The sequence below is a fragment of the Neomonachus schauinslandi genome, chromosome 9, assembly GCF_002201575.2.
Source record: "Neomonachus schauinslandi chromosome 9, ASM220157v2, whole genome shotgun sequence".
In the NCBI taxonomy this organism is placed as follows: Eukaryota; Metazoa; Chordata; class Mammalia; order Carnivora; family Phocidae; genus Neomonachus; species Neomonachus schauinslandi.
In genome coordinates, this window is record NC_058411.1 from 95,286,658 (window position 1) to 95,313,326 (window position 26,669).

At 40.6% G+C, this 26,669-nt stretch overlaps 1 protein-coding gene across 1 annotated transcript in view; it reads right to left on the reverse strand.

Annotated features, from left to right (window-relative positions):
* NEDD4 (NEDD4 E3 ubiquitin protein ligase) overlaps positions 1-16,299 on the reverse strand; it is a 121,709-nt gene extending 105,410 nt beyond the window's left edge. Inside the window, exons 1-2 of the mRNA XM_021693773.2 lie at positions 16,204-16,299; positions 981-1,054 (exon numbers count right to left, since the gene is read on the reverse strand). Coding sequence (XP_021549448.1) covers positions 981-1,054; positions 16,204-16,248 — 119 coding nt within the window. The 5' untranslated portion in view covers positions 16,249-16,299. The remainder of the gene's footprint in view (positions 1-980; positions 1,055-16,203) is intronic.
* Positions 16,300-26,669: the final 10,370 nt, after the last annotated feature.

Consider the following 26,669-nt stretch of genomic DNA (forward strand, 5'->3'; position numbering starts at 1 on the left):
TGACTGAGCCACCCAGTTGCCCCATTTCTCTCATTTGCTAATTAGGAAATAATTTCTACTGATCTAATTTTAAGTTCAATTAAGTTTTCCTCTTCATCTGAATTCTGCTGTTAATTCCACCTGACTTTTAATTTCAAATATTATAATTTTCAGTTCTAGAATTTTCATTTTTTATGGTTTCTATCTCGTTCTTGAGATTTCTAATCTTATAATAACAAGTATAAACATGTTTTTGAACATATTTTCTTTTTTCTACTGAGAATGTGTTCCATTTTCCTGATTCTTTATAGATAATTTTGCATTATATCCTGGACATTCTAAGTATTAAGTTGTAGAGACTCTGGATTCTGCAATTTTTCTCTGATGATTATTTGTTTTATTTTATCATCTAATTAATTATCTTCTCTGGACGAGAACCACAACCATGTTTCTTAGGCAGTAACTCTTATCTCTATTCAGATCTTTTGTCTTTAGCTAAGTTGCTTTGAATCTGCTATCACATGTGTGACTCAGGGTCAGCAGATATCCATAGACAGAGTTTGGGAATCTACTCTCTGGGTTTATTCCTTCCAGAATCCCCACCATTGCCATGTGGTAGATACCAAGGAATTTATTGGAAATACCAATTGGAAATATAATCATTCCACTTTGCACAATAATTTACCAATAATATTATTCAGTTATTCATCTCACCAAAGTTTAGAAAAAATTATCAACCAGGGCAGTTTAAAATTACAACCCAGGGGCACCTGGGTGGCTCAGTCGTTAAGTGTCTGCCTTCGGCTCGGGTCATGATCCCAGGGTCCTGGGATCGAGCCCCGCGTCAGGCTCCCTGCTCCACGGGAAGCCTGCTTCTCCCTCTCCCACTCCCCCTGCTTGTGTTCCCTCTCTTGCTGTGTCTCTCTCTGTCAAATAAATAAATAAAATCTTTAAATAAATAAATAAATAAATAAAATTACAACCCAACTTAATATACTTACCTAGCTCCCAAGATATCCTTTTTGGCAAGGCCTATTCCAGCTATAACTTTGACCCTCACAATTCGTGAATTTTCCTAAAATACAAAAATTTATATATTATTTTCATGTACTTTATAACATACCCAAGACACATACCTTTAAATATATACATATCAAATAAAGTAATCAGGATTTTAAAATTACTTGAAGGACTCTTCTTCAAGAATTAATTTGATTAAAAGATACATAAGAGAAAATAAAAACTATATTGTTATTTCTAGATAACTTGATTATGAAGAAAAGCCAAAAAAACTAGAGTTAAATATTACATTAAGACCTTATCATTGCTTCCAAGAAAATCTACAGCCAAATTCTTAGTACTAATGTTTTCATTGTTGCTATGTACACAATAACACAAAATCAAGAGCTTATAATCATTTGTAATAACTGTTTAGAAAGGTAATTATTTTTTTAAGTTTTAAATTCCAGTTAGTTAACATACAGTATAATATTAGTTTCAGGTGTACAATTTAGTGATTCAACTTTTAATAAAACAACCGATGCTCACCACAAGTGTACTCCTTAAATCCCATCACCTATTTAACCCATCCCCCTGCCCACCTCCCCTCTGGTAACCATCAGTTTGTTCTCTATAGTTAAGAGTCAGTTTCTTGGTTTGCCTCTCTCTCTCTTTTTCCCCTATGCTCATTATTTTAAAAATCCCATTCAATAGATTATACATTAAATAAAACCATAATATACTGATACTGTAACAAATCAAGTATTAAATTTCCTGGATATCATAATACTGTTATAAGGTTTTATATAAGGCGTCTTTTGAGATACATATTGAAATATTTAGGGATAATGGGCGCCTGGGTGGCTCAGTTGGTTAAGCGACTGCCTTTGGCTCAGGTCATGATCCTGGAGTCCCGGGATCGAGTCCCGCATCGGGCTCCCTGCTCGGCAGGGAGTCTGCTTCTCCCTCTGACCCTCCTCCCTCTCATGCTCTCTGTCTCTCATTCTCTCTGTCTCAAATAAATAAATAAAATCTTAAAAAAAAAAAAAAGAAATATTTAGGGATAAAGTATGAAAAAGTACAATATTTCTTAAATGTTTCAGCAAATAAAAAATTGAGTGTGTGTGTGTGTGTGTGTGTGTAAATAAAGGGAGTAAGTAAAATGTTACCAATTTGTGGCTCTAGCTGAGGGGTATATAGGTGTTCATTATACTACTATTTTAACTGTCCTGTAGATTTTAAATAGTTCAAAATTAAAAGGTGAGTAAGAAAATATTATAAAACAGAACGTATATTTTTTAAAATTTCCAATTAAGCAAAACTATCAGACACAGAGTAACAGAGTAACATTTCTCTTAATGAGAAATGTAAAAAACTTTTATGGATAAAATTATAATAACTTACTGAAGAACACAAAGAAGACTTAAATAAATGAAGAAATTCACTGTGTTCACAGATGGAAATATTCCATATTATTGTCTGTTTTCCCCAAAGTAACCTATAAATTCAATACAATTCCAACTCCCCCTGCCCAGATTTTGTCATGGATTTTAACAAATAATTGTAAAATTCATAGGGAAGAGTAAAAATGAGTACAGAAGTAAATAATAACATTCAATCACTATCTTATACTCTATACAAAAACAAATTTCAGATACATTAAAGTCTTAAAAGCAAAAAAGAAAACTTTAAAAATTTCATAGGAAATTTTAGAATACTGCCATGACACTGAGGTAGGAAAGGATTTTAAAAATACAAACTCTAATGGGAAAAGTGGTGAGATTTGACATTAAAATTATATACCTTTTGTAGGAGAAGAGATGCCATGAACAAAATGAGAAGGCAAGGGGATAGACAAAGAGGAAGTATCTAAAATGTATGCCATTGACAAATTATGATTATCCAGAATATACAAAAAAAAAAATCCTAAAAACCAGTAAGTGAAATATATACAACATAATACAAGAAATCACAGAGAATGGACAGTAAACACATGAAAAGATTTTCAATCTCATCAGTAATCAGGGAAAACTCTTATATGGTGTTGGTAGGAAGTATAAATTGAGGAATCATTTTGAAGAGACATTTGGAAAATCTACTAAAGTTCTAAATCAATAACCCAGAAATTCCACTTTTAGGTCTATCCCCTAGATACACTCTCACTCATGTACTCAAGGACATAAGCATAGCAATATTCACAGAAGCATTTAGAAGATCAACAAACATGAAATAGATGTAGCCCAACAGATAGCAACCTAATGGAGTCTATTATACAGTCATTCCATCAGCAAGTAGTCATATTCCCTTGTGAGCACAGGTCTGAGAAGGCGAAAATATACATATCACGGAATATTTATTTCAATCTTCTCCTACTTCTAAATGCTTACAACCACCCTCATTCCTGGAAGTTTCACTGAATAAATATGATCATGGAAATATTCTATTAGCTCCAAAACTCAGATGACAAATTCAGATAATATAAAAATGCTTACTAAAGATTCTAGGTAAAATATAAGTTTCCTATATCCCCAAATAAAACTAAATACATAGCTGATTTTGCAAGAAAGAAGGGAAATCCTCAGGTATCAGAATAAAGATAGAATTAAAAATTAGAAAGGAAAATATGTGAACTGAAATTTCAGTTTTCTGCAGGGACATTATTCCCCAAAATCGGAAGAGATTTGCAGTCACCCTTTCTTCCTGGAAAAGTCCCACTGAATAAATAGGCCCATTAGAGTATTCTATTGGTCTGAACAGCCAAATTCTCATCTACCGGTTGACTGGGAAATGGCTGTACTTTATTAGATGGGTATGGATCTCCAACACTGAATTCTGAAAATTAGAAGTCTTTTCTGTGATAACTTAATAAATAAATACAAAGTTTTTCAAGGGGTAAAGTGTAATCAAAAGTGCCATCAGTAAATAATGTTATTTGATAATCCCAACTTTTGTAAACACAGACAAGTGTTTATAGTTTATATATAAACTTGAGGAAAGAAATTACCACACCCCTCTTAGAAAGTTAATCCATATTGGTGGAACCTCTACTGAAACTATCCCCCAGAAGTCTCCTGGAGAAAAATGTAACAAGTGTTAATTTAAAAAATTCCAGGGAATGATAAATTACTCACAGTCACAAACACACTTAACTTTCAAACCTTCTCCTTGCATTTCCTACAGCAAATATCAGAACTGGTCATCTTGGGTGTTGTGGTTAAGTGATGTGAAGCTATACTGATCTAAGATTCTGTCATAAAATTAAATAAGAAATGCCCTTTATTTTCATATTTGCATTCACTTAAGTGCATTTTATAAATTAATGCTAGAAAACTACCAAAATGAGTCTTTGCAATTCCAACCATAAGCAGAAATCATAATATCTCACAGCATCTTTGAAACCGAAGAACATAAATGCTGCAACAAGAGACTGAACTCTTCAATAACTTTGGAAACATGATATTCAAAGTACTGTTAATAGAAATGTGGATAGTACTTAAATGAGGGAAAAAGAAATGAAAATTAAACATCTTCTCCTTATTCAAAATGGGGACATTATCCCCAAATAGATCAGAGCTCTTCTTTAAAGCTTGAGACTTACCCCTTCCACTCCTAAGAAAGCTTTCTTGATTTATGAAAGTGAAATGGAAAAGTTGCAAATCCTAGGCAAAGATAAGTGATTTTCTCAATGACAGTGCAAAACAAAATAGTAATGCGTTATCTATGCAGGAGGCTACAGGAATTAAAAGCAGCTTTCCAGGCCTCAGATTTCTCCACAAGTCATAAAAACAGCTTCTAACTGCTCCCTAATCTTCTCTCAACCCCCCCAAAATCCAGGAATAGGAAATGCAGAGCCTTAGATCTTTCCATCTTTCACAGGTCTTAGAAGAATTTTTGTTCCTCTCTTCATCATTCTCCCTCCCTTTTGTTGCCTCCCTCCCATACCTAACTCCCCCCTCATACCTCCAGTCAGTCTACTTTATAAAAAAGATACCCTGTTTACTTATCCCTGAGATTTTACACAAGTTGGGTTCCCTGTGCCTGGGATAGTCTTCTTTATCCCCTACCCCTTCATCGTTAAAATCCTGTATCATCTGAGCAGCCATTTAAAATGTATTAATATTATTTAAAGGCAGAAAATAATTATCATGTTAACTAGAAAAATCAGGATGCAGAATGATATCTATTCTATGATAACTCTGTAAAAACGTATGTTGATGGATAAAGATTAGAAGGAAATATGCAACAGTGATATAACTATTTTAAAAAATGAAATAAAATAATGAGATGATAGGGGCACCTGGCTGGGTCTGTCGGTTGAGCACCTGACTCTCAGTTTTGGCTCAGGTCATGATCTCAGGGTCCTGAGATGGAGCTCAGCACCAGGCTCAGCACTTAGCAGGGAGTCTGCTTTAGATTCTCTCTCCCTCTCCCTCTGCCCCTCCCCCTGCTCTCTCTCAAATAAATAAATAAATCTTTTAAAAAATAAAGTAATGAGATGATAAAGGTTTTTGTTTTCCTTCTTAAACTTTTCATAAATTTTAAACTGTAGGGTGCCTGGGTGGCTCAGTCAGTTAAGCGTCTGCCTTTGGTTCAGGTCACACTCCCAGGGTCCTGGGATCGAGCCCTGCATCAGGCTCCCTGCTCAGCAGGACGCCTGCTTCTCCCTCTCCCTCTGCTGTTCGCTCTCTCTCTCTCACTCTCTGTCAAATAAATAAATAAAATCTTTTTATAAATTTTTTTTTAAAGATTTTATTTATTTGACAGAGAGAGACACAGCGAGAGAGGGAACACAAGCAGGGGGAGTGGGAGAGGGAGAAGCAGGCTTTCCGCGGAGCAGGGAGCCCGATGTGGGGCTCGATCCCAGGACCCTGGGACCATGACCTGAGCCGAAGGCAGACGCTTAACGACTGAGCCACCCAGGCGCCCCTTTTTATATATTTTTTAAAGTGTAGTTTTCTTTTAAAGGCTTGTCCTTCCTTCAAAGTCCAAATGCTATCTTTTCTAAAAGCCTTCATAGTTGAAACGAATTTTCCCCTTTCACCGTTAAAGGCCCATTTTTATAGCACTTATCACATATGGTCTCATATCTGAGGAGATAACGATGTGTCTTTCTCCACTATTAAAATTGTGAGATTTTGAAGTTCAAGAAGTTTATCTTTTCATTATCTTTGTATTCTCTGTGGAACCCAGCAGAATACTTGGCACATAGCAGGGGCTGACAAATTCTTGATTAACCACAAAGCTTTCTGAAGTAGCCAAAAGTAGGAATAAGGCACTTTATGGAAAGCAAGGAAAAGTCGACACAAACAGTGAGCCCAGAACACTGGCGGCCAGATCTATTGCCACCAAACAGAAGATTGGAAGACTTCTGAGGAAACTGAGTGATGCAAGGGGGGAGAGGAACCAAATATTATAAATATTTATACATGAGAGTCCCACTGGGAAATGATAGGTTCAGATAACCCTATCTCGAAACACTCCAGTCAATAGTACCTGCCCACTATATAGAGGACGTATGTCAGCAAATGAGGGAATAAATTGGGAAAGAGGAAGACAAGAGATTAAAGAAACAGTGGCTCCAACGCAGAAAAGAAATCAAGAGAATTCTCACAAGGATGGCAAATGGAAGCCTGCAGGTGACAGCTCCACAGCAGGTGTAGAGTTCGAGCAGTTCAGCTGGAAGTGACGTAGCAAGAGGCTGTCTCCAACAAGAATGAAGAAAAGGGAATGGATACATTGAGTAGTTTTGTTTTTTTTTTTTTAAAGATTTTATTGATTTATTTGACAGAGAGAGACACAGCAAGAGAGGGAACACAAGCAGGGGGAGTGGGAGAGAGAGAAGCAGGCCTCCCGCCGAGAAGGGAGCCCGATGCGGGGCTCGATCCCAGGACCCTGGGATCATGACCTGAGCCGAAGGCAGACGCTCAACGACTGAGCCACCCAGGTGCCCCATTGAGTAGTTTTAAAGCTCTGTCAGACAGTTTGCAAATTTGTGACAAGTATATAGAAAACTAAAGTGAGAAAATGTGCAATAGTTATAAACATGGCATAAGGGTTCTGATGTGAATGATACTGTATTCACATAATGCAATAGTATAAATACAGCATATTTATTTTAAAAACTACTAGAGTGGAAAGGAAGGATGTATTTTTGTCTCTTTTTTTGCAACATATGTTATATAATTTATGGTGACCGTATTTTCAAAACTAAAAATTTGAACCTGTGGACTACCAGCAGTTTTGTTCCTCTGGTGTGTAAATTTACTTGCAACATTTTATAAAAATGTAAATGCTAGATCACCCTTACTGGAAAATACATGAAATGAGGACTGTCCCAGTAAAGGTGGAGTATATGACTACTATAGATTTGCTTTCATGGTCAAATCTCCTTCCCAGTGTTTGGCAGAAATAACCACGATAAACTAGAATACTCACACTCCTTAGATTTAGGGCCAGCTGTGGTTCTCAAAGTGTATTCCCTGGACCAGTGGTATGAGCACCACATGGGAATTTATCAGAAACACATTTTCAGGCCCCATATCTACTGAATCAGACACTCTGTGGCGGGGTCACTAGCCTGTGTTTGAACAAACTCTCCAGGTGATTCCAATGAACACTGAAGTTGAGACCCACAGGCAAAGAGCATGAAGGTAAGAAAGGGAAGTGCTATAGTTAATGCAGTTGTGGGACTATTCCCCTTCTAGAAAACTATAACTTTATTCAATCAGAACTATATAATCTCCAAAAAAGATCAGCTCATCATCACTTCACATTTTAACACTACTCTTAAATGTGATAGCACCATATATGCTTCTTTATACATGAAATGCCTCTGGAAATGTACACACCAAGCTCATAACCTATATTTGTGGAAAAGATGTTTTCATAAGATTTGTAGATGAATGTTCACAGTAGGTTTATTCATAGTAGCCAAAAGCTGGAAACAATAGAAGTGTCTGTCAAAAGGAGAATGGATAAACATCTGGTATATTCATACAATGGAATACTACTCAGCAATAAAAAGAATGAGTTGCTTATACAAACAACCACATGGGTGACTGAAAAACATTACGTTAGACAAAAGGAGCCAGATACAAAAGAATACATAGTGTATGATCCCATTTATATGAAGTTCCAGGACAGGCCAAACTAAGCATGGTGATAAAAGGTTGGCTCTGGAGAGTGAAGTGGGAAGTTGACTGAAAGAGGGCCCAAGGGGACATTCTGAAGTGATGGAAATATTCTTTTTTCTTTTCTTTTTTTTAAGATTTTATTTATTTGAGAGAGAGAGTGAGCATGAGCAGGGTAGAGGCAGAGGGAGAGGGAGAAGCAGGCTCTCCGCTGAGCAGGTAGCCCCATGTGGGGCTCGATCCCAGGATCCTGGGATCAGGACCTGAGCCAAAGCAGCCGCTTAACCAACTGAGCCACCCAGGCGCCCCTGGAGTGATGGAAATATTCTATATCTTAATTGAGTTGTGTGTTACACGTGTTGTTGAAAAGCACTGTACATCAAAGTGTACATTTAAAAACCTGCATTTCACTGTTTACAAATTTTACTCCACTCCCCCTCCCCCCAAAAAAAAGAAGAAAAGAAAAATAAAGACATTATCAGGCAAAAACAAAAACGGAGGAAGTTTATTACCAGCAAACACTAAAAAATCTTCTACAGGATGTACTTCAGGCAGAAAAAAGTGATCCTAGATGGAAAGCCAGAGATGTGACAAGAAATGAATAACAAGTAGAGAAAAAGTTAAATATCCGAGGAGCAAACAGTAACTATAAAAAAAAATATTAGTGATGATGATGATGTGTGTGTGCACGTGTCCACACATGTGTTTGGTGAGTTTCCCTCGCCTGCCTGCCCGGGCTCTGCTCTTCTCTCCTCTCCACACTTATCTCGTGACACCACCGTTCTAGTCTTCTTCACGTTCCTCTCCATCTTATCTTCTGCACGTGCAGTTAGCTCTGTTTACCTGGAAGGCTTTTTGCCCCACTCTTCACCTGGCTAACTCCCATTCATCCTTAGGTTCAGATTAAAGGTGACTTCCTCAGCCTTTCCTCATACTCTCTCCCCTCCATACCATACAAGATGAATTCATCTTTCCTGTTATATACTTTTATCTCACCTTCCTTTTCCTTCACATTTATAAAATGTTTGTGTTATGTATTTACTGTCCTTCTCTTCCTGTAGGCTATAAATTCAGTGAGGTCTGTCATTCATCACTATCACCTCATGGCCTGATCCAAATGCCTTACACATAGTAACTGTTCAACAAATATTTAAGCAAATACAGAATTCAAGTACTTCAGAGGTCCACCTAAAAGCTATTAACAAAAAAAGACAGAAAATGTGGAAGAACATAAGAATGGTTACAAGTTAATCCTGCACATGTTACATTTGTGACCTTCCTGAGAAAGAGTCTCTTCTGTTAAATTCTTCTATTGAGGCAACTATTTGCTGTAGGACAGTGGAAAGACCAACTCTTTGGCATTAAAGAAATCTGAGATTCAAGCCCAGATCTGCCACCTAATAGGACCAAGACCTTGAGCAAAACACAATCTCACATACCTTATCTGGAAAATGGAGATAACACTATCTACTTCTATAAAACTGTTTCGATGACTACAACTAAAGTATGAGAACATGTGACCTGGTACTGGGAATATAGCAGGCATTCAATTAAAGGCAGCTCTGATTATATTCAGGCTGACCCTTTTACCTTAAAGGAGAATATTTTCATGAAAGCATCTTTATGCACTGACATGATTGGTCACATTCATTGCCACAGCACATCTCATATGGGGGGCAGCCAAATGTTTGGGTCAGGCCATGGGATTACAATGTTGCACTACAGACATTTATTCCTCAAGACTTCAGAAAAATCTTATCAAAACCTTTTTTCATCTGTTTGGGCTGTGTCTTTCTCCCTGCATTTCTTCTTCCTGTCTTCTCCATTCATTTATCCTCTTAACTTTGACAGGGATTAGCAAGGGAGCCAGACTAAGTAGAGAGAGGTCAGTAACACTGATGGCCACAGAATTCAGTAGGCAGTGGGTTTAGCAATTCAAACCAGCAGTCTTACATTCTCTCGGAACTATAGAATATTCTTAATACCAGACACAGTTAGGGAATGGGAGAATCAGCTGATGTAAATATCCTGCTCTGACAGATATCAAATACCTACTATGCTAGATCACTGACAGTGACAAAGCCAGAAGTCTATCCTAGTCAAATCTGATTTTTCTATACCCCTGTTTACCCTAAAGGATTTATTTACGGGTGCCTTCCAGCTCCAAGATCCTATTCCTATATGATAGAGGAATTGCTAATAGTTAACTGTAAACAAAAATATATATACGTACAGTCCCTTCTAATCTCTTCCTGGTGCAAAGGAGTCAAAGTCAGGCCCAACTCAGGCAGGGCTTGGGGGGAGGAGGAGTCTCATGGAGGTGCATGGTCAGCATGCTCCCTAGCCTGGGGCACTAGAGGAAAAGGACGGTACCATACAGAGATGCATCAGTAGGTGGCCACTGGCAGGGGGCACATGGGACTCTGTGCCACAGCAATACTCCTACTAAAGCTGAAAGTGGCAGACACAGGAGATGCCTGCGTGCTGGGGAAATCAGTGACACCAAAAACATGAGTAAAGAGACTGGGCACATAAGTGAATACAATGAGAATAATAAAAGTCAGAATTTTTACTGGTAGAGAAAGTACTTATTATGGCTGGAAAGAACCCTGAGGCATTAGATTTGAATTCGAGAAACTGATATGAATTAATGATTTTTAAATATATGTATACAGATTGATAGAGAAATAGGTATACATTTATGTGTGTACATACACACACACACATATTTCTTAACTGTTTGCTGAAATGGTTGAAGGGCAATGACATTCAATAGTAATGAGCACACTGAGCACCCAGATCTTGGCTTCTACAAGGCATTTTCTCCTAAATGGCACCAGTGTTCCGAGGAGGAATGGCTGGTTCCAGACAGTGGTGGGCCAGGCAAAATACAAGAGGAGTCTGGAACATCTTCTGCTAGAAAGTCATGGAGGGTTCAGAGAAGGACGGGGACTTGTCACAATGAACTAGGAACCCCCTTGAAAGGGTTTCCACTGACCAAACTGTGATCATTTGAGCAACAAAATATTTAATGATAGTAAATAATTACAACCCATTGAACAAGGTGGAATTCTACACACCCATGCTGATATAAATAAATAAATGAAGGAGAAAGGGAAAGCTCTTCTTATACAGAATGCCAATTAATAAAGATGGAAATTAAAAAAATAGCGGTGTCTGATTCAGGTGGAAGTCATCAATGAATGCTAAAAGTACTGGATGGAAATCTGATGAATGAAGGACACGCTACTGGCATAAACTCTGAAGATGTCCCCACAAAAGACGAATCAGTTATGCGTGGGGAAAAATGACATTACTAAAAGAAACCTGGCAGACACCAAAATGATCAAGTGAGCAAGGTTATCACCGACAGTGACGGGACAAATCCATATCATGCACCCTCCTCACGGGAGGCACTGAGAAGAATGCAGCAGCATCTCCATGATTGCTCCCAAAAAAGCATGACTGTGACATGGCCCTGAGGAAGCAGTACACAGACCCAGGCTGGGGAACATCCTACAAGTTGTACGGCCTGTACTCTCTATCAAGGAACTGATACAGATTAGAATAGACCGCAAAGCCATGACAAGTACATGCAACCTATGCTCCTAAGGGGGCTCTTGGACCAGAAAGGAAAAAGAGAAATTATTAGAACACCCGGCAAAGATTGATGGGCTCTGCACTGCGGAGGGTAGGGTTGAATCAGTGCTGATTTTCTGGCTTAGAGGACTGGACAGCTGTTATGTAGGAAAGTGTTTTTGTTGGGGTGCCTGGGTGGCTCGGTCGTTAAGTGTCTGCCTTCGGCTCAGGTCATGATCCCAGGGTTCTGGGACAGAGTTCCGCATCAGACTCTCTGTCTGCTTCTCCCTCTGTCCCTTACCCTGCTCATGCTCTCTTTCACTCTCTCACATAAATAAATAAAATCTTTTTTAAAAAGTGTTATTTTAGGAAAATACACACTAAAATATTTAGAGGTGACAGGCACTGGGTCTGCAGCTGCCTTCAAATGGTTTAGAAAAAGACTAATGAGGGGCACCTGGGTGGCCCAGTAAGTTAAGTGCCCGACTCTTGATTTCGGCTCAGGTCACGAACTCAGGGTCATGAGATCAAGCCCCGTGTCAGGCTCAGCACTCAGCACAGAATGCACTTGAGATTCTCTCTCTCCCTCTGCCTCTACCCCTCCCCCTGCTCGTATATGCATGCTCTCTCTCTCTCTCTGAAATAAATAAATAAATCTTTTAAAAGAAGAACAGAAAAAGACTAATGAAAATGGCAAAAAGGATTATGGAGCAGTTGTGGTGAAATGTCAACAGCAGGAGAACCTGCGTGAGGAGGATCTGGAGTTCTTTGCACTGTACTTCCAACTTTTCTGTTGGTTTTAAAACAACTAAAAAGTAAACTGCTACAAAATAAATTCTATTTATCCACTTCTTTGGTCCCATGGAAACCCATGAAAAATAGGATGCTGCTGGAATTAAGGAGTTGCAAAAAAGGAGCAATGGCAAAATCAATGCATGAAAAGTATGGGATAGATACTAACACAGCTGGGGCTTAAACGGTGCTTCTCCTCCTTTGCGCGCAGGGAATAAAGGTTTGGCAACTGTGCTCCCAGGCTCGGTATGATGCCTGGGCAGGCCAGGTCTGCTTCCACTTGGCATCGGGGGTCGAGAAGTGTCAGCAGATGCACTTCTTAGTTACCCCGCTGCTTATGCTCTGTTGTCGCTGTTCCCACCAAAAGCATTCATTCTTCTACGTGTACAAACCGTACTACCAAACTGGCAGTGGACACTCTCAACTCCTTCCCTTTCCTTCCTTCTCTACCTTGTTTCAGTCAGGTTTCAGGTGTAGGAAACGGACATCACTCTAGATGTTTTACGAAAAAAAGAAGTTAACCCAGGGAACTGGGTGCTTAGAAAATCGCTGGGAAGAGCTGGAGAGGCGGACTGCAGGCTGGGCTTCCCGAGGCCCTGGAAACAGCTCGAACTGGCCCTCCAAGAAAACTGCCACTTCTGCCCCCGTGAGGAAGGCAGAGACTCAGGGGCCACCCCCAGATCTGCTGGCTTTACAAACTTACCCTAGCTAGTCATCAGGAAGCTGCCACCAGCATGAGTTCTACAACTTCCTAGCAATCCTCACAAAACAAGTTACCAGATACCAAAACACTTCTGCAGGAAAAGTCAATGTCTACATGACTGTGCTTGTCAGAAGAACAAGCCAAAGAAACAAGATGCTCTGCTTCATATCTACTTTCCAAATCTCAAGCAAGTGTGCCATACTGGGAAACCTATTTGAAAACCCATTTCCAGAATGCTAAGTGCCAGAAAGTATGAGAAACATGGTGTTTGGCTTTCCAACCTCTGCCTAACCCAGAAGTCCTCTGAAAGGGGGCTGGAAGGGATGCTGAATTCCAGTGTCCGTAACTACCACATGCCTCCTCACCAAAGGTTGGTGGGAATTAGCCTCTATTGTTAATCCCAAGAGACTGTCAGAGCAACTCTGGTATAATTTATAGTCACTACTTCCTTAGTTTGTTATGCTTTAATGACAAAATTCTGCACATGAAGCCAGGACCATCTCTCACTAAAAGACATTTGTATGTGGAATAAGAGCTAAAACTCATTGAAAAGTGATAGAGAGGAATTATGGTCTAAACTTCGGCCTACTTCAATGAGCAACTAATATGTTCATACAGTGTGACGCAGTGGTAAAAAAAAAAAAATTGGTTAAATTATAATTCTCCAAGTATCTTCTATCCCATATCTGTTCATTTTTCTTCTTGTTTCAGTTTCAAATTTAAAATGAGAATCATCACTTTTTGCTGCAATAGAAAAGCTACCTTGTCATCAACAGCAGAGGGCTGCCTCTTCCCAACTAGTCTGTGAATTCTAGAAAATAACAATGTTTTCTTCTAAAAAAAAAAAAAGTGAGGGGGAGGCTTCTTCTAAGCCCTCTTTTACTTTTGATGGACCAGAAAATAAATGACAAATAAGAGTGATGAGATGGCAACCTCTACAAGAAAACAAATGATTTTTATCTTTCCCACCAGACTGTGAGCTCCTCACAAAACAGGCAGGGACTGTTTTTTCTCTTTCTATCCCTGGTGACCAGCACACTGCATGACACAGAACAGACAGTTAATAAATGTTTGTTGAATGAATAACCCAGGGGAAGAAGTGGAAGACAACACTCCATCATCATGTCTCTTATCATCCGATCTCACTCTTTTCTTCAATGTGGACAAAGTAGACAGAGGGAGCTGCAAGGAACTTTGAGTCATGGGACTGACAACTGGATCCCCATCATGCAAACAGAGCGGGCCCCACACCATGAAACTTCCTAGAAATACAAATCCCTCAGGATGCAAGTTCAGGAACACCTCATTTCAAAGGGTGGAGTTTCTGGCCTTTAGCCCCAATAGCTTACTGACCACCCACTAACTGCCATAATTCGTTTTATTTCAGCTGGAAGAAGGGTGATGTGAGAAGCAGGTAACAGAAAACAGAGAACCTGGACCAAAGAGAGAAGAGTGAATGATGCCTTTGGCAATATTCTATGCTCAACTGGCTTTGCTGGAAGGGAATGAGATGAGAAATCTGGAAATCAGGATCTACCTCTGAGTAATAACAACAAAAACGAAAGAAAGTCCAAGGCCAGCCTGACTGGGTTGGATGTCAGCTTAAGGTTATCTGCATTGAACAGTTTATGGTAGCAAAGCCAGGGAGACCTGGCGGATAAGAAGAAAGCGATCACAGGTTCAACACCACACTATTTTCCTCTGATCTCTTCTGCTGGACAGTAATGGATGTTAGCAGGAATATCATCTTTGGCCATAACATACTGACTGTTGTTTCTGAGGGTCTACCAAGCTGCCACCATTTTTCCACCACCACTTTGCTTCTCTTCTGGTAGCAATAACCAAGAAATTATATTCTGATCTATCACAATTATTCTCAAAACAGTCTGAGATACTTGCCTGCATAAACAAGTTGCCCACTGTTTATATACAAAGAACTGTCAAGATAAATGTAAAAGACATTTTGTAAAAGACATTTGAAGATACCAAGTTACTAAGAGAAGGAACTATTCCAACACGGTCAGAAGATAAATTAAATTTACGGTGATGTATTACAGTTAATTGGGTCCAATCTTGATAACAAGTACATGTGACAGTTTAGCCAGTCAACAAGAATGCTTAAATTTGATTTTTTTTCCCCAACCGGAACGAGTCACTGCTAAACTAGATAGCTTTTCATCTCCCACCCATTCCCATTTTTGAGACACTCACCAAGAATTTAGGGAAGCCACATCTCATTTAAAACGGAACTCTTTCCAAATGGCCTCATTTTTACTAAGTGTCAGGCATAACCAGCCTAAGTTATTTCGCTGAGAAGAGACGGCTTTGCCTTCTTAAATCATGGAACTTAATTTTCAAAGTGAATAGCTGTGGGAAGTTCTTTAAAGTATTTATACTTCTTCGGCTTTATTTTTTAAATGTCACTGAAGACCAATGAAACATAGCACGAACTTGCCACACTTGACCCTTGTTGCTAACCCTGAGGAGGAAAATCTATCTGCCGGCTTTCCCATCGCCCTCTCCAGTTACGGGGTTAAAAACGACTTCAGGTGGAAAAAAAAAAAAAAATCAAAACAGCTAATGACAATTCACTTGGAACTCTTCACGTCAAAGTCCACGAAGTGAAGTCCAGCGGGCCTGTGCCAGGGCAGGCTCATCAACAGCCGGGATGCCGATCTCCGGGGAAATCCGCCCCACCCCCCGAGCTCCCGCACCCTCGGCGGGGGGGGGGGGGGGGGGGGGGGGACCCCGGGGGGGGCGAGAACCCCCCCCCCCCCCACAAACCCCCCCCCCCCCCCCCCCGCCAAACACACACACACACACACATACACACACCCGCGCGCGCCGGGCCGCCCCAGATCCCCACGGCGCCTTGCGCGCTCCCGGAGCTCGAGCGGCGGTAGTGGGGGCTGACAGCCGACCCTCTGGCCCCCGCCGCCTCCTCCAGTCCGGCTGACGAGCCGCGAGAAGGGAAGCCCGCCCCGCAGCCCCACGGCCCCCGCAGCCCCACGGCCCCCGCACCTCGTCCTCCGGGAGGCCGAACACCTCCACCGCGCAAGTTGCCATTTCCGAACGGTTCCAGCAAACCGGACGCGCTCGCCCCCGCCCAGGAGTGAAGAGGAGGAGGAGGTGGAGGAGGAGAAGAGGGAGGAGGCGGGAGGAGGTGGAGGAAGAGGGGGCGGTGCTGCCCCAGCGGCCGCAGCGCCTCCCCGGGCCAGTGGGCGCTAGCGGCACTAGGAAGCGCGGCGGGAAAGGGCCGGCGGCGCGCGTGCTGGGGCGCAGGGGTGGGGGCGCGCGCAGTGGGGAGAGCGTGCGTGGGGGACTCATGTAGGAGGCGGGAGCGTGGCGGGGCTCTGGGCGTGGGGAGTGCGCGTGGCGGGGGCGCGCCGTCCGCTCCCTCGCGGGGAAGTTAGCTAACGCGCCCCCCTGGGAGAGCGGTGCAGCCCCAGGCATCGAGTCGAGCAAGCCGTGGAGGCCCGGGAACGTCAGCCCTTCCCCTGGGAAACAAAGCTTAGGTTTTCCCCAGCAACAAGTCCCACTCAGATCCGCTCCAGAGCTCGGCCTCTTACTAGACGCCTGGGATCAGGAGCTTCACCACGAGCTAAAGATCAGAGCCCTTTCTTGTCGGTTAGGGCTGCCGATTCCAATAGAAGCTGGACCTTGGGACCTCGTGGGGGAAAGCCCAGCCTGAGTGAGGCAGCAAATGGGGAGGCCTAGAGGGATCTCATCATTCTTGGACTCGGGATCTGAAATTCTCTCCTTGTGATTTTTAAACACTGTGCCAATTCATAAGCGATTTCCTGTCGTATGGTCTATCTTTAAAGCCTATCCATAAAGTCCGGCCTCCAGGCTTAACCCTCCAAACCTGCTTAGCTAAACCTTGACCTGCAGCACCACAAAACGGTAGCGAAGAAAAGGGGGAAAATGCAACGAACTAGGACCTTATGTGCTGTGGAATAATCGTGCTTATTTTATAGTCATGTCTGCTGCATTTTGTAGCTCCGTAATCACAGGAAGACTTTGGTGTTGAATAACTGATCTAACAAGGGTAACATGAAAGATACTTTAGTGTTGGTTATTTCTAAGGCATACCAAAAAAAAAAAAAAAGTCTCGTTTGAAAGTTCTTCTTTAATCCTTCCTCACTCTTAATATCTGCTGGTGCCGCTCCTCTAACACTAAATTTTTGAGATCTTTAAGGTTCATTTTTTTCCTCCTTCCCCTCTAAACCCCCCTGGACCTCATCCATTGCCACTGGCATGGTTTCAGCTACAATCCTCGTAGAGATTCAGACTAAGAGCTCAATAGCGCCAGATATGTTACTATTTAATCTTCTGTAACTGAACTTAGCTTTTTGTCTGCTCAAGTGCTAGAAAACTTAGTCCTAATCAGTTCACTGTTCTTCCTTAACCCTCGTTTTGCTGTTGATTCTACACTCTAGCAGGCGGTGGTAGTGCTAGGCCATCTCAGGGATGGAGGGCATGGCACATACCTCATCTCTCCAAGCTGGCATTAGCGTGCGTGGGGGACTCATGTAGGAGGCGGGCGCGTGGCGGGGCTCTGGGCGTGAGGAGTGCGCGTAGATGGTAGATATCTGTACCCATTAGAATTACGCTTGGCTGTTAGTAATAGTAACCCAAACTAACAGAATTTAGGGATAGATGTTATTTTGTTCTCTTATATAAGAGTCCAGAGGTAGGTAGGCCAGGGTAAATAAGGCTACTTGGCTCCACAAAGGCATCAGAAATTCAGGCACTGTAAAGCAGGGTGCTTTGCCATTTAGAGGTGTGGTCCCTATGCTCTTAGTCCAGGGAGTGCCTCAGGCTCCAACCATTACATCCCTGCTCCAGGCAACAAGACAGATGAAGGAATCAAGAAGGGAGTTCAGGTCTCATGCTTGTCTCTTAAGAAAGGCTTACAGAGTCTTCTACTTAAAGTCATAGAACAGAACTGAATCACATAGCTGTATCTAAATATGGGGTAGGCTGGCAAATACAGACTTTTCTGGGCAGCCTTGTTGGCGTTCTGTTACTAGGGAGGAAAGGAACGGATGGGGTGGGGGGAGACTAGCCATGTCTGTCCTAGCATCCTTGCCCTCTGGCATTCAGGGAGAAATCTGCACTCCCAATCTGTTTCTGGTCTTCAGGCCACAGAATGTTAGGCTCAAAGATGAAAACCGGTTCAGGGCCTCTGACGTCTCATCTGCTGCTGGCCCTCTGCATCATTCTGCGGCTGCTGAGACTAGGTGCCTATCTCCAGCCTGCTCTGGGTACTCAAGCTTTGCATCGCTTCTCCAGTATTGCTGCCATTCCACTCTGCTATGCAGTGGGGATGACGGGCATGTCTTTAAAGCCTTCGATGTAAAACTGTACCCAGGATATAGGTCATCTCTGCTCTTGGATTCTACACATCTAGGGATTTGTCATTCTCCAATCTTGAGGGAAACACCCAAGCCCTAGAAAGGTGTTCTTCTTGGAGATAGTCACTGTGTCCTGTATTATCCAATAAAACTTTGTTGTGAAGGAAATCTTCTGTATCTGCACTACCAATATGGTAGCCAGTAGCTTACTTGGTTATTGAGCACTTAAAATGTGGCTAATACAACTGAGGAATAATTTTATAGTTAACTTAAATTTAAATACTTACTTGTGGTTAGTGACTGCCGTTATTACACAGCACAGAAAATGTGTCCAAAATGTGTCCAAACAGGTCCCAAATTGTAGAAATTTTTTAAAATTAAATTTTGAGTACATACAAAAAGTTAAAAAATGTATACAGTAAAAAAAAATGTATACAGTATGAAGAATAAAAATGAACACTAATGTACTCATCACCCACTGTAAGAAAAGGAACATTACCAACAACTTTTTGTATCTTTTGTGTCCTTTCCTGCCCCCACCAAGAGATAACCACCATTCTGAATTCTATGTTTACTGTTCTTGTGTTTTTTAAAGCAGCTGGGTATGTATTCCTAAATAATACATTGTTCATTTTTGTGTCTTTGATCTTTATATAAGTGGAATCATAAAGTGACTTGCATTTTCCTACTACACTATTTGTGAGATTAATTCATGCTGAATGTTGTAGTAAATTTATTTTCACTGCTGTGTTATATGCCATTGAATGACTCTATCACATTAATTACTCTTCTGTTGTCTGACATTGGGGGAACAGGGTTTTTTGTTTTCTTTTTAATTTGTTAAAAAAACTCTTATTATATGATTTAGCTGTTTCAAATGTTTGTAGCACATTGTTTAGATAAATGCAATTGTGTCCCTGAAATTTAATGATGGTTCAAAATTTCTGTATCACTTGGGGGGCATAGAGCTCAGTCGGTACTGTGACTCTTGATCTTGGAGTCATGAGTTCAAGCCCCACACTGGGCATAGAGATTACTTAAAAAAAAATTGGTATCAGTTGAGATAAATGAAGCATCAGATTACTAAGCTTCTCCCAAATGTTTATTACGCTCAAGGACAAAATGATCAATTTGTGTTTCTGGTGTTAAAAGACTGACCCCATTATGCTTTCTTTTTTTTTTTTTTTTTAAAGATTTTTATTTATTTATTTGACAGAGAGAGAGATAGCGAGAGCAGGAACACAAGCAGGGAGAGTGGGAGAGGGAGAAGCAGGCTTCCTGCTGAGCAAGGAGTTGAGCCTGAGCCGAAGGCAGACGCTTAACGACTGAGCCACCCAGGCGCCCCTATGCTTTCTTTTTTTAATGAAATAAATTCTAAATGTTTTCTCTCACTGAAACCCAAATACAGCATAGTGCTTCTTGTTTTAACTTTCTCTTTCATGCCATTTAAAGAAGTTTGAACTTTACACTTCAGCAGTGAGAGGCAGTGCTTCCTTTTTTTACTGACAATTTTTTCTTTTGTTTCATTTTGTTTTGCTTTTACACATAATGCTGCTATAGAGTCTTGTTTATAAAGTCTTTTATGAAACATCTTGTTATGCAAGAACATAATGAAGTAATGATGGGGACATGTCAAAAGGACACAGAAGCCAGCTAAAGGAGGCTCCTATTGCCAAAAATGGACTAATTTGAGCAAAATAAATTATGATAGCAACAGGTTATAATCCAATGAATAAATCTGATACTGTAAACTCATACTGATGTAAATTATACTAAATGAGTAAATTCAGAGTTTGACAAGTGACATTTTTACAGAGTTTGATGTATCTTTCCACAAAATACTTATAAATTACATAGGGGGAAAGGCTGAACAATAGTACCATAATCAAGTATTCAAAGTGACAATCTGTAATGCGGGCAGATCAAAATCTTGAATCTGCTAGGATGTGTTGACCTCAGTGCTATACCTGCCAAACTAGAATCTAATCATGATAAAGCATCAGACAAATCCAAATTAAGGGACATACTATAAAATAACTGGCCTGTGATTTGCAAAGTGCAAAGACATAGAAGTCAAAGAAGTCTGAGGAACTATTGCAGAGATTAAAGAGACTAATTGTATTAGGGCTCTCCAGAAAAAAAGAACCAATAGGGTGTGTATGTGTGTATATATATACTTATGAGATATATGAAAGAAATTTACCATAAGGCATTGGCTCATGCAATTGTGAAGGTTTGCAAGTCCAAAACGTGCAGTGTGGCCCAGCAGCAGAAGCTGATGGATAAAGTCCAAAGGCTGTCTGCTGGAGAATCCCTGCTTGCTTAGGGGAGAATAGTCTTTTTATTCTATTCAGGCCTTCAACTGACTGGGTGAAGCCCACTCACACTATTAAGGGCAACCTGCTTTACCCAAAGTTCACCAATTTAAATGTAAATCTTTTCCAAAAACACCCTCCAAGTTGACACATAAAGGTAACCATCACAGACGTGCAAAAAAAGGCACCTCATGATTCTGAACTCTATTGCTATAAAAGACGTTACTGAGTCATTTGCTGAAATGTGAATGTTTCTGAAGATGAGGTGGTTGTAATGCATGTTAATTACTGGGTTCTGATGACTACATTGTGGTTATGTAGATGAGAATGACCTTGTTTGTAAGATGTACACACTAAAGTATTAGGAGGTTGATGGGCAGCAAGTCAACAAAATACTCTTCAAAGGATCAAGAAAAACATTTCTTTATACCTTCAACTTTTCTGTAAGTTTGAGATTGTTTAAGATTTTAAAAAAGGAAATTATGCTGGTTAAAAATACATAAAGGTCTCTAATAAAAGGAACTAGCACTCTTTGGAGAAATGCTTGATTCTAGTACTGGGGCAAGAAAGGTACAAGATGAGCCTGGAGCAGCTTTTTGTGCCAGAAAGTAAGGAAGTGCTGAAAAAAAAAAATCAAACCCACAATGATGGGGGTATGTCAGAGATCTCCCAATGGCCAAAGCTGGAACAATTTGAGCAACAAAATAAAGTAGTATTGAATTATATCCGAAGTATAAAATAAATATACACAAGTCCATATTGATATAATTAAGTGATTAAATAAATAAGGGAGAAGACCCAGGTTTTGTGTAGAATTCCAAATAATTTATGTAGATTCTAAAGGAGGGAGAGCATAACCCCACTGCCACAGGTGGGCTAAGCTTAGCATCTTTCTCCCAAACAGGACAATATGAAAAGGGGGGGAAAGTTGAAAAACCTGACAAACACAAGCTCAGCCAGGTGATCAAGGTCAACATCAATAGTGATAAGTCATGTTGATAGCATGTACCCTTGATATGGTGTGATGAACATGGCACTTTACCTCAGTGAGACCAAAGACCTAGAAGCCCAGTCTAGTCGGGAGAAAAACATGACAATCTGCAAATGCCTGATCAGTATTCCTCAAAGCTGTCAAGGTCCATCAAAAACAAGGGAAGTCACAGCCATGAAGGGCATAAAGAGACAGGATAACCAAATGTAATAATATAATGCGGTATCGTGAGTAAGATTCTGGAAAAGAAAAAAGGGCATTAGGTAAAAACTAAGAAAATCTGAATGAAGTGCAAAGTTTAGTTAATAACAATGGATCAATATTTATTTATTAATTGTAACAAACGTACCATAGTAACATAAGATGTTGATAACAGGGGAAACTGGAATGTAGGGTATATAAGAACTCTCTGTACTACCTTCACAAATTCTTTTTATAAACTTAAATTGTGTTTAAAAAATGACTTTATTTAAAAAATAAAGAAATGAGTAAGTAGATCTAAAAGTCTTCCAAAAGTTTTCCAATTTTTACCACTATGGTCTTGCACATATTTTGCTGTGTTTATTTCAACATACTTTATATTTTTCCTTGTTATTATAAGGATAGTGTCTTTTTAAAACTATTACATATCCTAAACAGTTTATCACTGGGTATACAGAAATACAGCTGAGTTTTCTATACTTATTTTGGTATTCAACAAATTTCCTGAAGTTCATCATGTCTAAAATACTTCATTTCTCTTTCATGTAGACATTTGTTAACATCTTTGAATTTTGTTTCTTCCATTCTAACCTCTTGCATTTCTTTTTCTTATCTGATGTCCTAATACTTGGATAGACATGGTGATAACAGATATAATTGACATGACATGATACTTACTGTAGGGTTTTGGTTTTTGTTTTCCTTTTTTGGTTTTGTTTTGTTTTGTTTGCTATCTTTTCTTTTGTGAAGAAATTCACTTCTATTCCTAATTCAATAATAAGATTACTGGTCATAAATGGACACTGGATTTTATTTAACAATGTCTTCTGTACCTCTTGGGATAATCTTGTTTTCTTTAAGTTTTTTTGTGTGTTAAATTTTGGTAAGTTATGGTAATTATGGTAAATTTTAGGCATAATGATGTCGTCTTTTCAGATTTCAACTTAATCAAATGATTACTTTTCTTTTTTCCCCATTGTCTCATGAGTACCAGGAACTTGCATAGGGTCATGGCAATGGAGGAGGGTGTCTGGTTTCTTCCTCCTATATTGGAATATATAGCAGTCATTAGTTTACCTGCCATCCTCTGGTTTTTGTCCCATCTCTAAGGGCTCTTCTTGTTCACTGGCCCTCTCTTTTCCACCTCTTTTAGCATTGTGGAAACTTCCAAATGCTATTCCCCTACTGCTGTGGAGACAGAAATCTGAGGGGTCTGGACTCCAGCCCACTGTCAAATCACACCATCCAGTCATTTCTACTACAGCTACTGACTCTAGGCGATGTCAGCGGGAGAACTATCTGGGGTTTCCCATCTCATGGGGCTCCTGACAAGAAGTGGGGCACACCACATTTTCTCATAGAGCTCCTCCATTATTAGGGAATTCTAGAATTGCCTCCCACTGATAGCTCAGCAGCGAGGATGTAAGCAGGCAGCAGGGTCCTTTCTCAGAGACATTCATCTATACGTTGTTGTCACCACTAACTCTCTTCAGAGTAGGAAAACCCGCCGCTTCATCATCATTGCTTCTACCTAAATCGGTTCTAAGGGCATCCACTGTGGCTCTTGGTAGTCAAAATGTAGGCTTTTGAGGCTCAAAAAACTTTTTTTCTCAACCTATTTTCTCTACTGGGAGATTCGAAGCTCTATTTTGAAACTTAGAAACTGAGCACTGACTCATCTCTCTTTTCATTTCTGTAGTAACAGCCCTCCCCAAGGGCAGTAAATACAGAAGGCACTCACTGCTGCCTGGGTGTGGGGAGAGCAAGGGAGCCATGATATTCCAGGGATAATACATAGTTATCAACAATAGAATTTCACAATAATACTGTGCCACAGTTTCCACACCCTTAGCTCTTTTGTAAGCTTCACACACGCATTTCTCACTAGCTGCATCTGCCTGAATGTCATGAAGAAACCTCAAATTTAATAGATCCCAAGCTCAACTCGTTTTTGTCCTATATTCTCCATCTCTGGAAATGGCATTACTAAATCCAGTCACAAAGGCTGGAAATTTCTCAGTATCCTCACCCCCCCTCCGCCATCAAGTTGTTATACAGTAGAAATTCTTCTCCCCTCAACATCAGAGGGTTTCCCCCCCATCTTATTGGCATCTATGACCAATGTCAGTGTACCAGCCACCATTCTCTGATTATTGGCCCAGACATGTAGGTAACCCTTTGTCTTTCTCGAGTTACCCTGTGTCTTAAGAGACAAAAGTTTGTGTGCAAGTAGTTCATTTTCAGACATGCTGTCAAGCAGTGATGTCCCAGAGTCAGCTCCTGCTGGCTCCCAAGGACCAACTATGCACATCTCTATCCAGCTGTAGATTCATGATGTCATGTTGGTAGCTTAAAATTAACCACAGGGGGGCACCTGGGTGGCTCAGTCGTTAAGCATCTGCCTTCGGCTCAGGTCATGATCCCAGGGTCCTGGGATCGAGCCCCGCGTCGGGCTCCCTGCTCGGCGGGAAGCCTGCTTCTCCCTCTCCCACTCCCCCTGCTTGTGTTTCCTCTCTCACTGTGTCTCTCTGTCAAATAAATAAATAAAATCTTTAAAAAAAAAAAAATTAACCACAGGATGAGGGGACACCTGGGAGGCTCAGTCTGTTAAGTGTCTGACTTTGGCTCAGGTCATGGTCCCAGGGTCCTGGGATCGAGGCCTGCATCAGGCTCCCTGCTCAGCCTGGAGTCTGTTTGTCCCTCTCCCCCATGCCCCTCCCTCTGCCCTTGCTTTCTCTTTCTCTCTCAAATAAATAAATAAATAAAATCATTAAAAATATAAAATTAACCACAGGATGAGTATTTACACCACAGAAACTGGTCAACAGTATAAATGAGGGTAATTTTTTTTTTTCCTGGAGAGGCCAGTTATTAAATGTTTACCAGCCTACTACTTACTGATCATAGGGAACATGAGTGAGGGCCTGAGAAGACAATACAGGGAAGGGGGTAAAACCAATGCAATGGCTTTTGAGTTGCTGAGTTTGATTAATATTGCTGAGTTGATTTGGGGCTCTCACTAAGGACCCCTGAAGAGTCAGGTAGAATGCACCTCAGAATTGTCCTCCCAAGAAAGGAGTATATATGCACTGGTTGCCATCCCCTAGAGACAGGGTTTGCCTCATGGGCTGTTAACGCTCTTATTTCCAGATTTGCTTGTGCGTAGAATGGGTGAGTAAGTTCTTTCAGGCGGCAGTGAAATCTAAGTGCAGAAAGCACGTGATACGCTAAACAACTGAAGTGGATTGCTGTCTGATGACATCTCTACACAGCTGGTTGCTGCGGCAAGGACTGAAGTAAAGGTTAGGCAAGAGGATATGAGGCACAGTGCAAGAGGAATCCAACACAAGGGTTAGTAGGATAAACTGCAGCTCCCACTGCAGTAACTGGTCTCCGAGCATTAATTAATATTCATCATCTTTCTCCTAAACCACCCAGTCTGGATTTCCCCCACCCTTGGCCAGCACTTCAGTAAGTCTGGGTTGTTGCCTGGTGGTGACTCAGATTTTTGTCCCCAAGGGATATGAGACATCAGATTGTATTAACCTTATTGGGATGTGGTTGCTATAATAGCCCATTTACAGTTATCATTGGACATGCAGGTACCAAGACTGGCCCCAGTGAACCCCCTGAGTTCCACATATACTCTTTCTTATCTTCCTTGTGTAGCCAAAACTAGCTCCTCACAATAATCAGTCAATCCCTCTGCCCCCTATCAATATGGTAGCTCTTTTATTTTATTATGGGTCCACTAGCATGAGAAGCTAAAAATGACTAAGTGATAATCATAATTTCAGTTATAGTTGGACCCTTACTGTATCTCCTAGAAGAAGCATTACCCTACCCCACTTCAGGAACTAGGGCTTCTAATCTTGTGAGAAGAGTCTAGCCTACTTCTACTCCTTGGGTCACAGATCTGGAGTCTAGCTATTAGAACTACAACACCGTATGTGAGCCATCTTACTGCCCATTGTCGTAATGTCCACAGGTCTCTGCTCTTTCAGACCCCTAACATTCTTATAAATATAGTTTTATGATAATATCTACTACTGTCATCCCTGTGCTACAGAAGATAGCCAGTGAGCTCAAAGTTGTCAGTAGCCCCCTCACCAGTATTGTTTTCTGATTGCACAGGATTCAATTCTTCGATAAGCCGTATCTACACCATTAATACTGTGCACTTTGACCAAATGCAATTGTTTGTTTTTACCACCAAATATAAAAATAACACCCAATTTTAGTTATTAATCATGTTTGTGTGATAAAATGAAAAGGGGACTTAGAAAAAAATATCAGTAACTACTACAATTATATGGTCTTTATACAATGACTTGAACTTTTACTTAAAATGAGTAGCATTTAGGATTTTAAATGGTATTTGCCTGAATTATTAAAATGATAGAAAGGTAATGATTTGAATTACAAAATGTTTCATATTAGTCCCTGGAAAATAAAAGACATTGTATTTGTCAGTTCTATTACCCTAACTGTTCTTAAATCTGAATTAGAGAATTTATCTATAAAAGTGATTTTGAGGGGTGGCTGGGTGGCTCAGTTGGTTAAGCGTCTGACTCTTGATTTCAGCTCAGGTCATGATCTCAGGGTTGTGACATAGACCTAGGC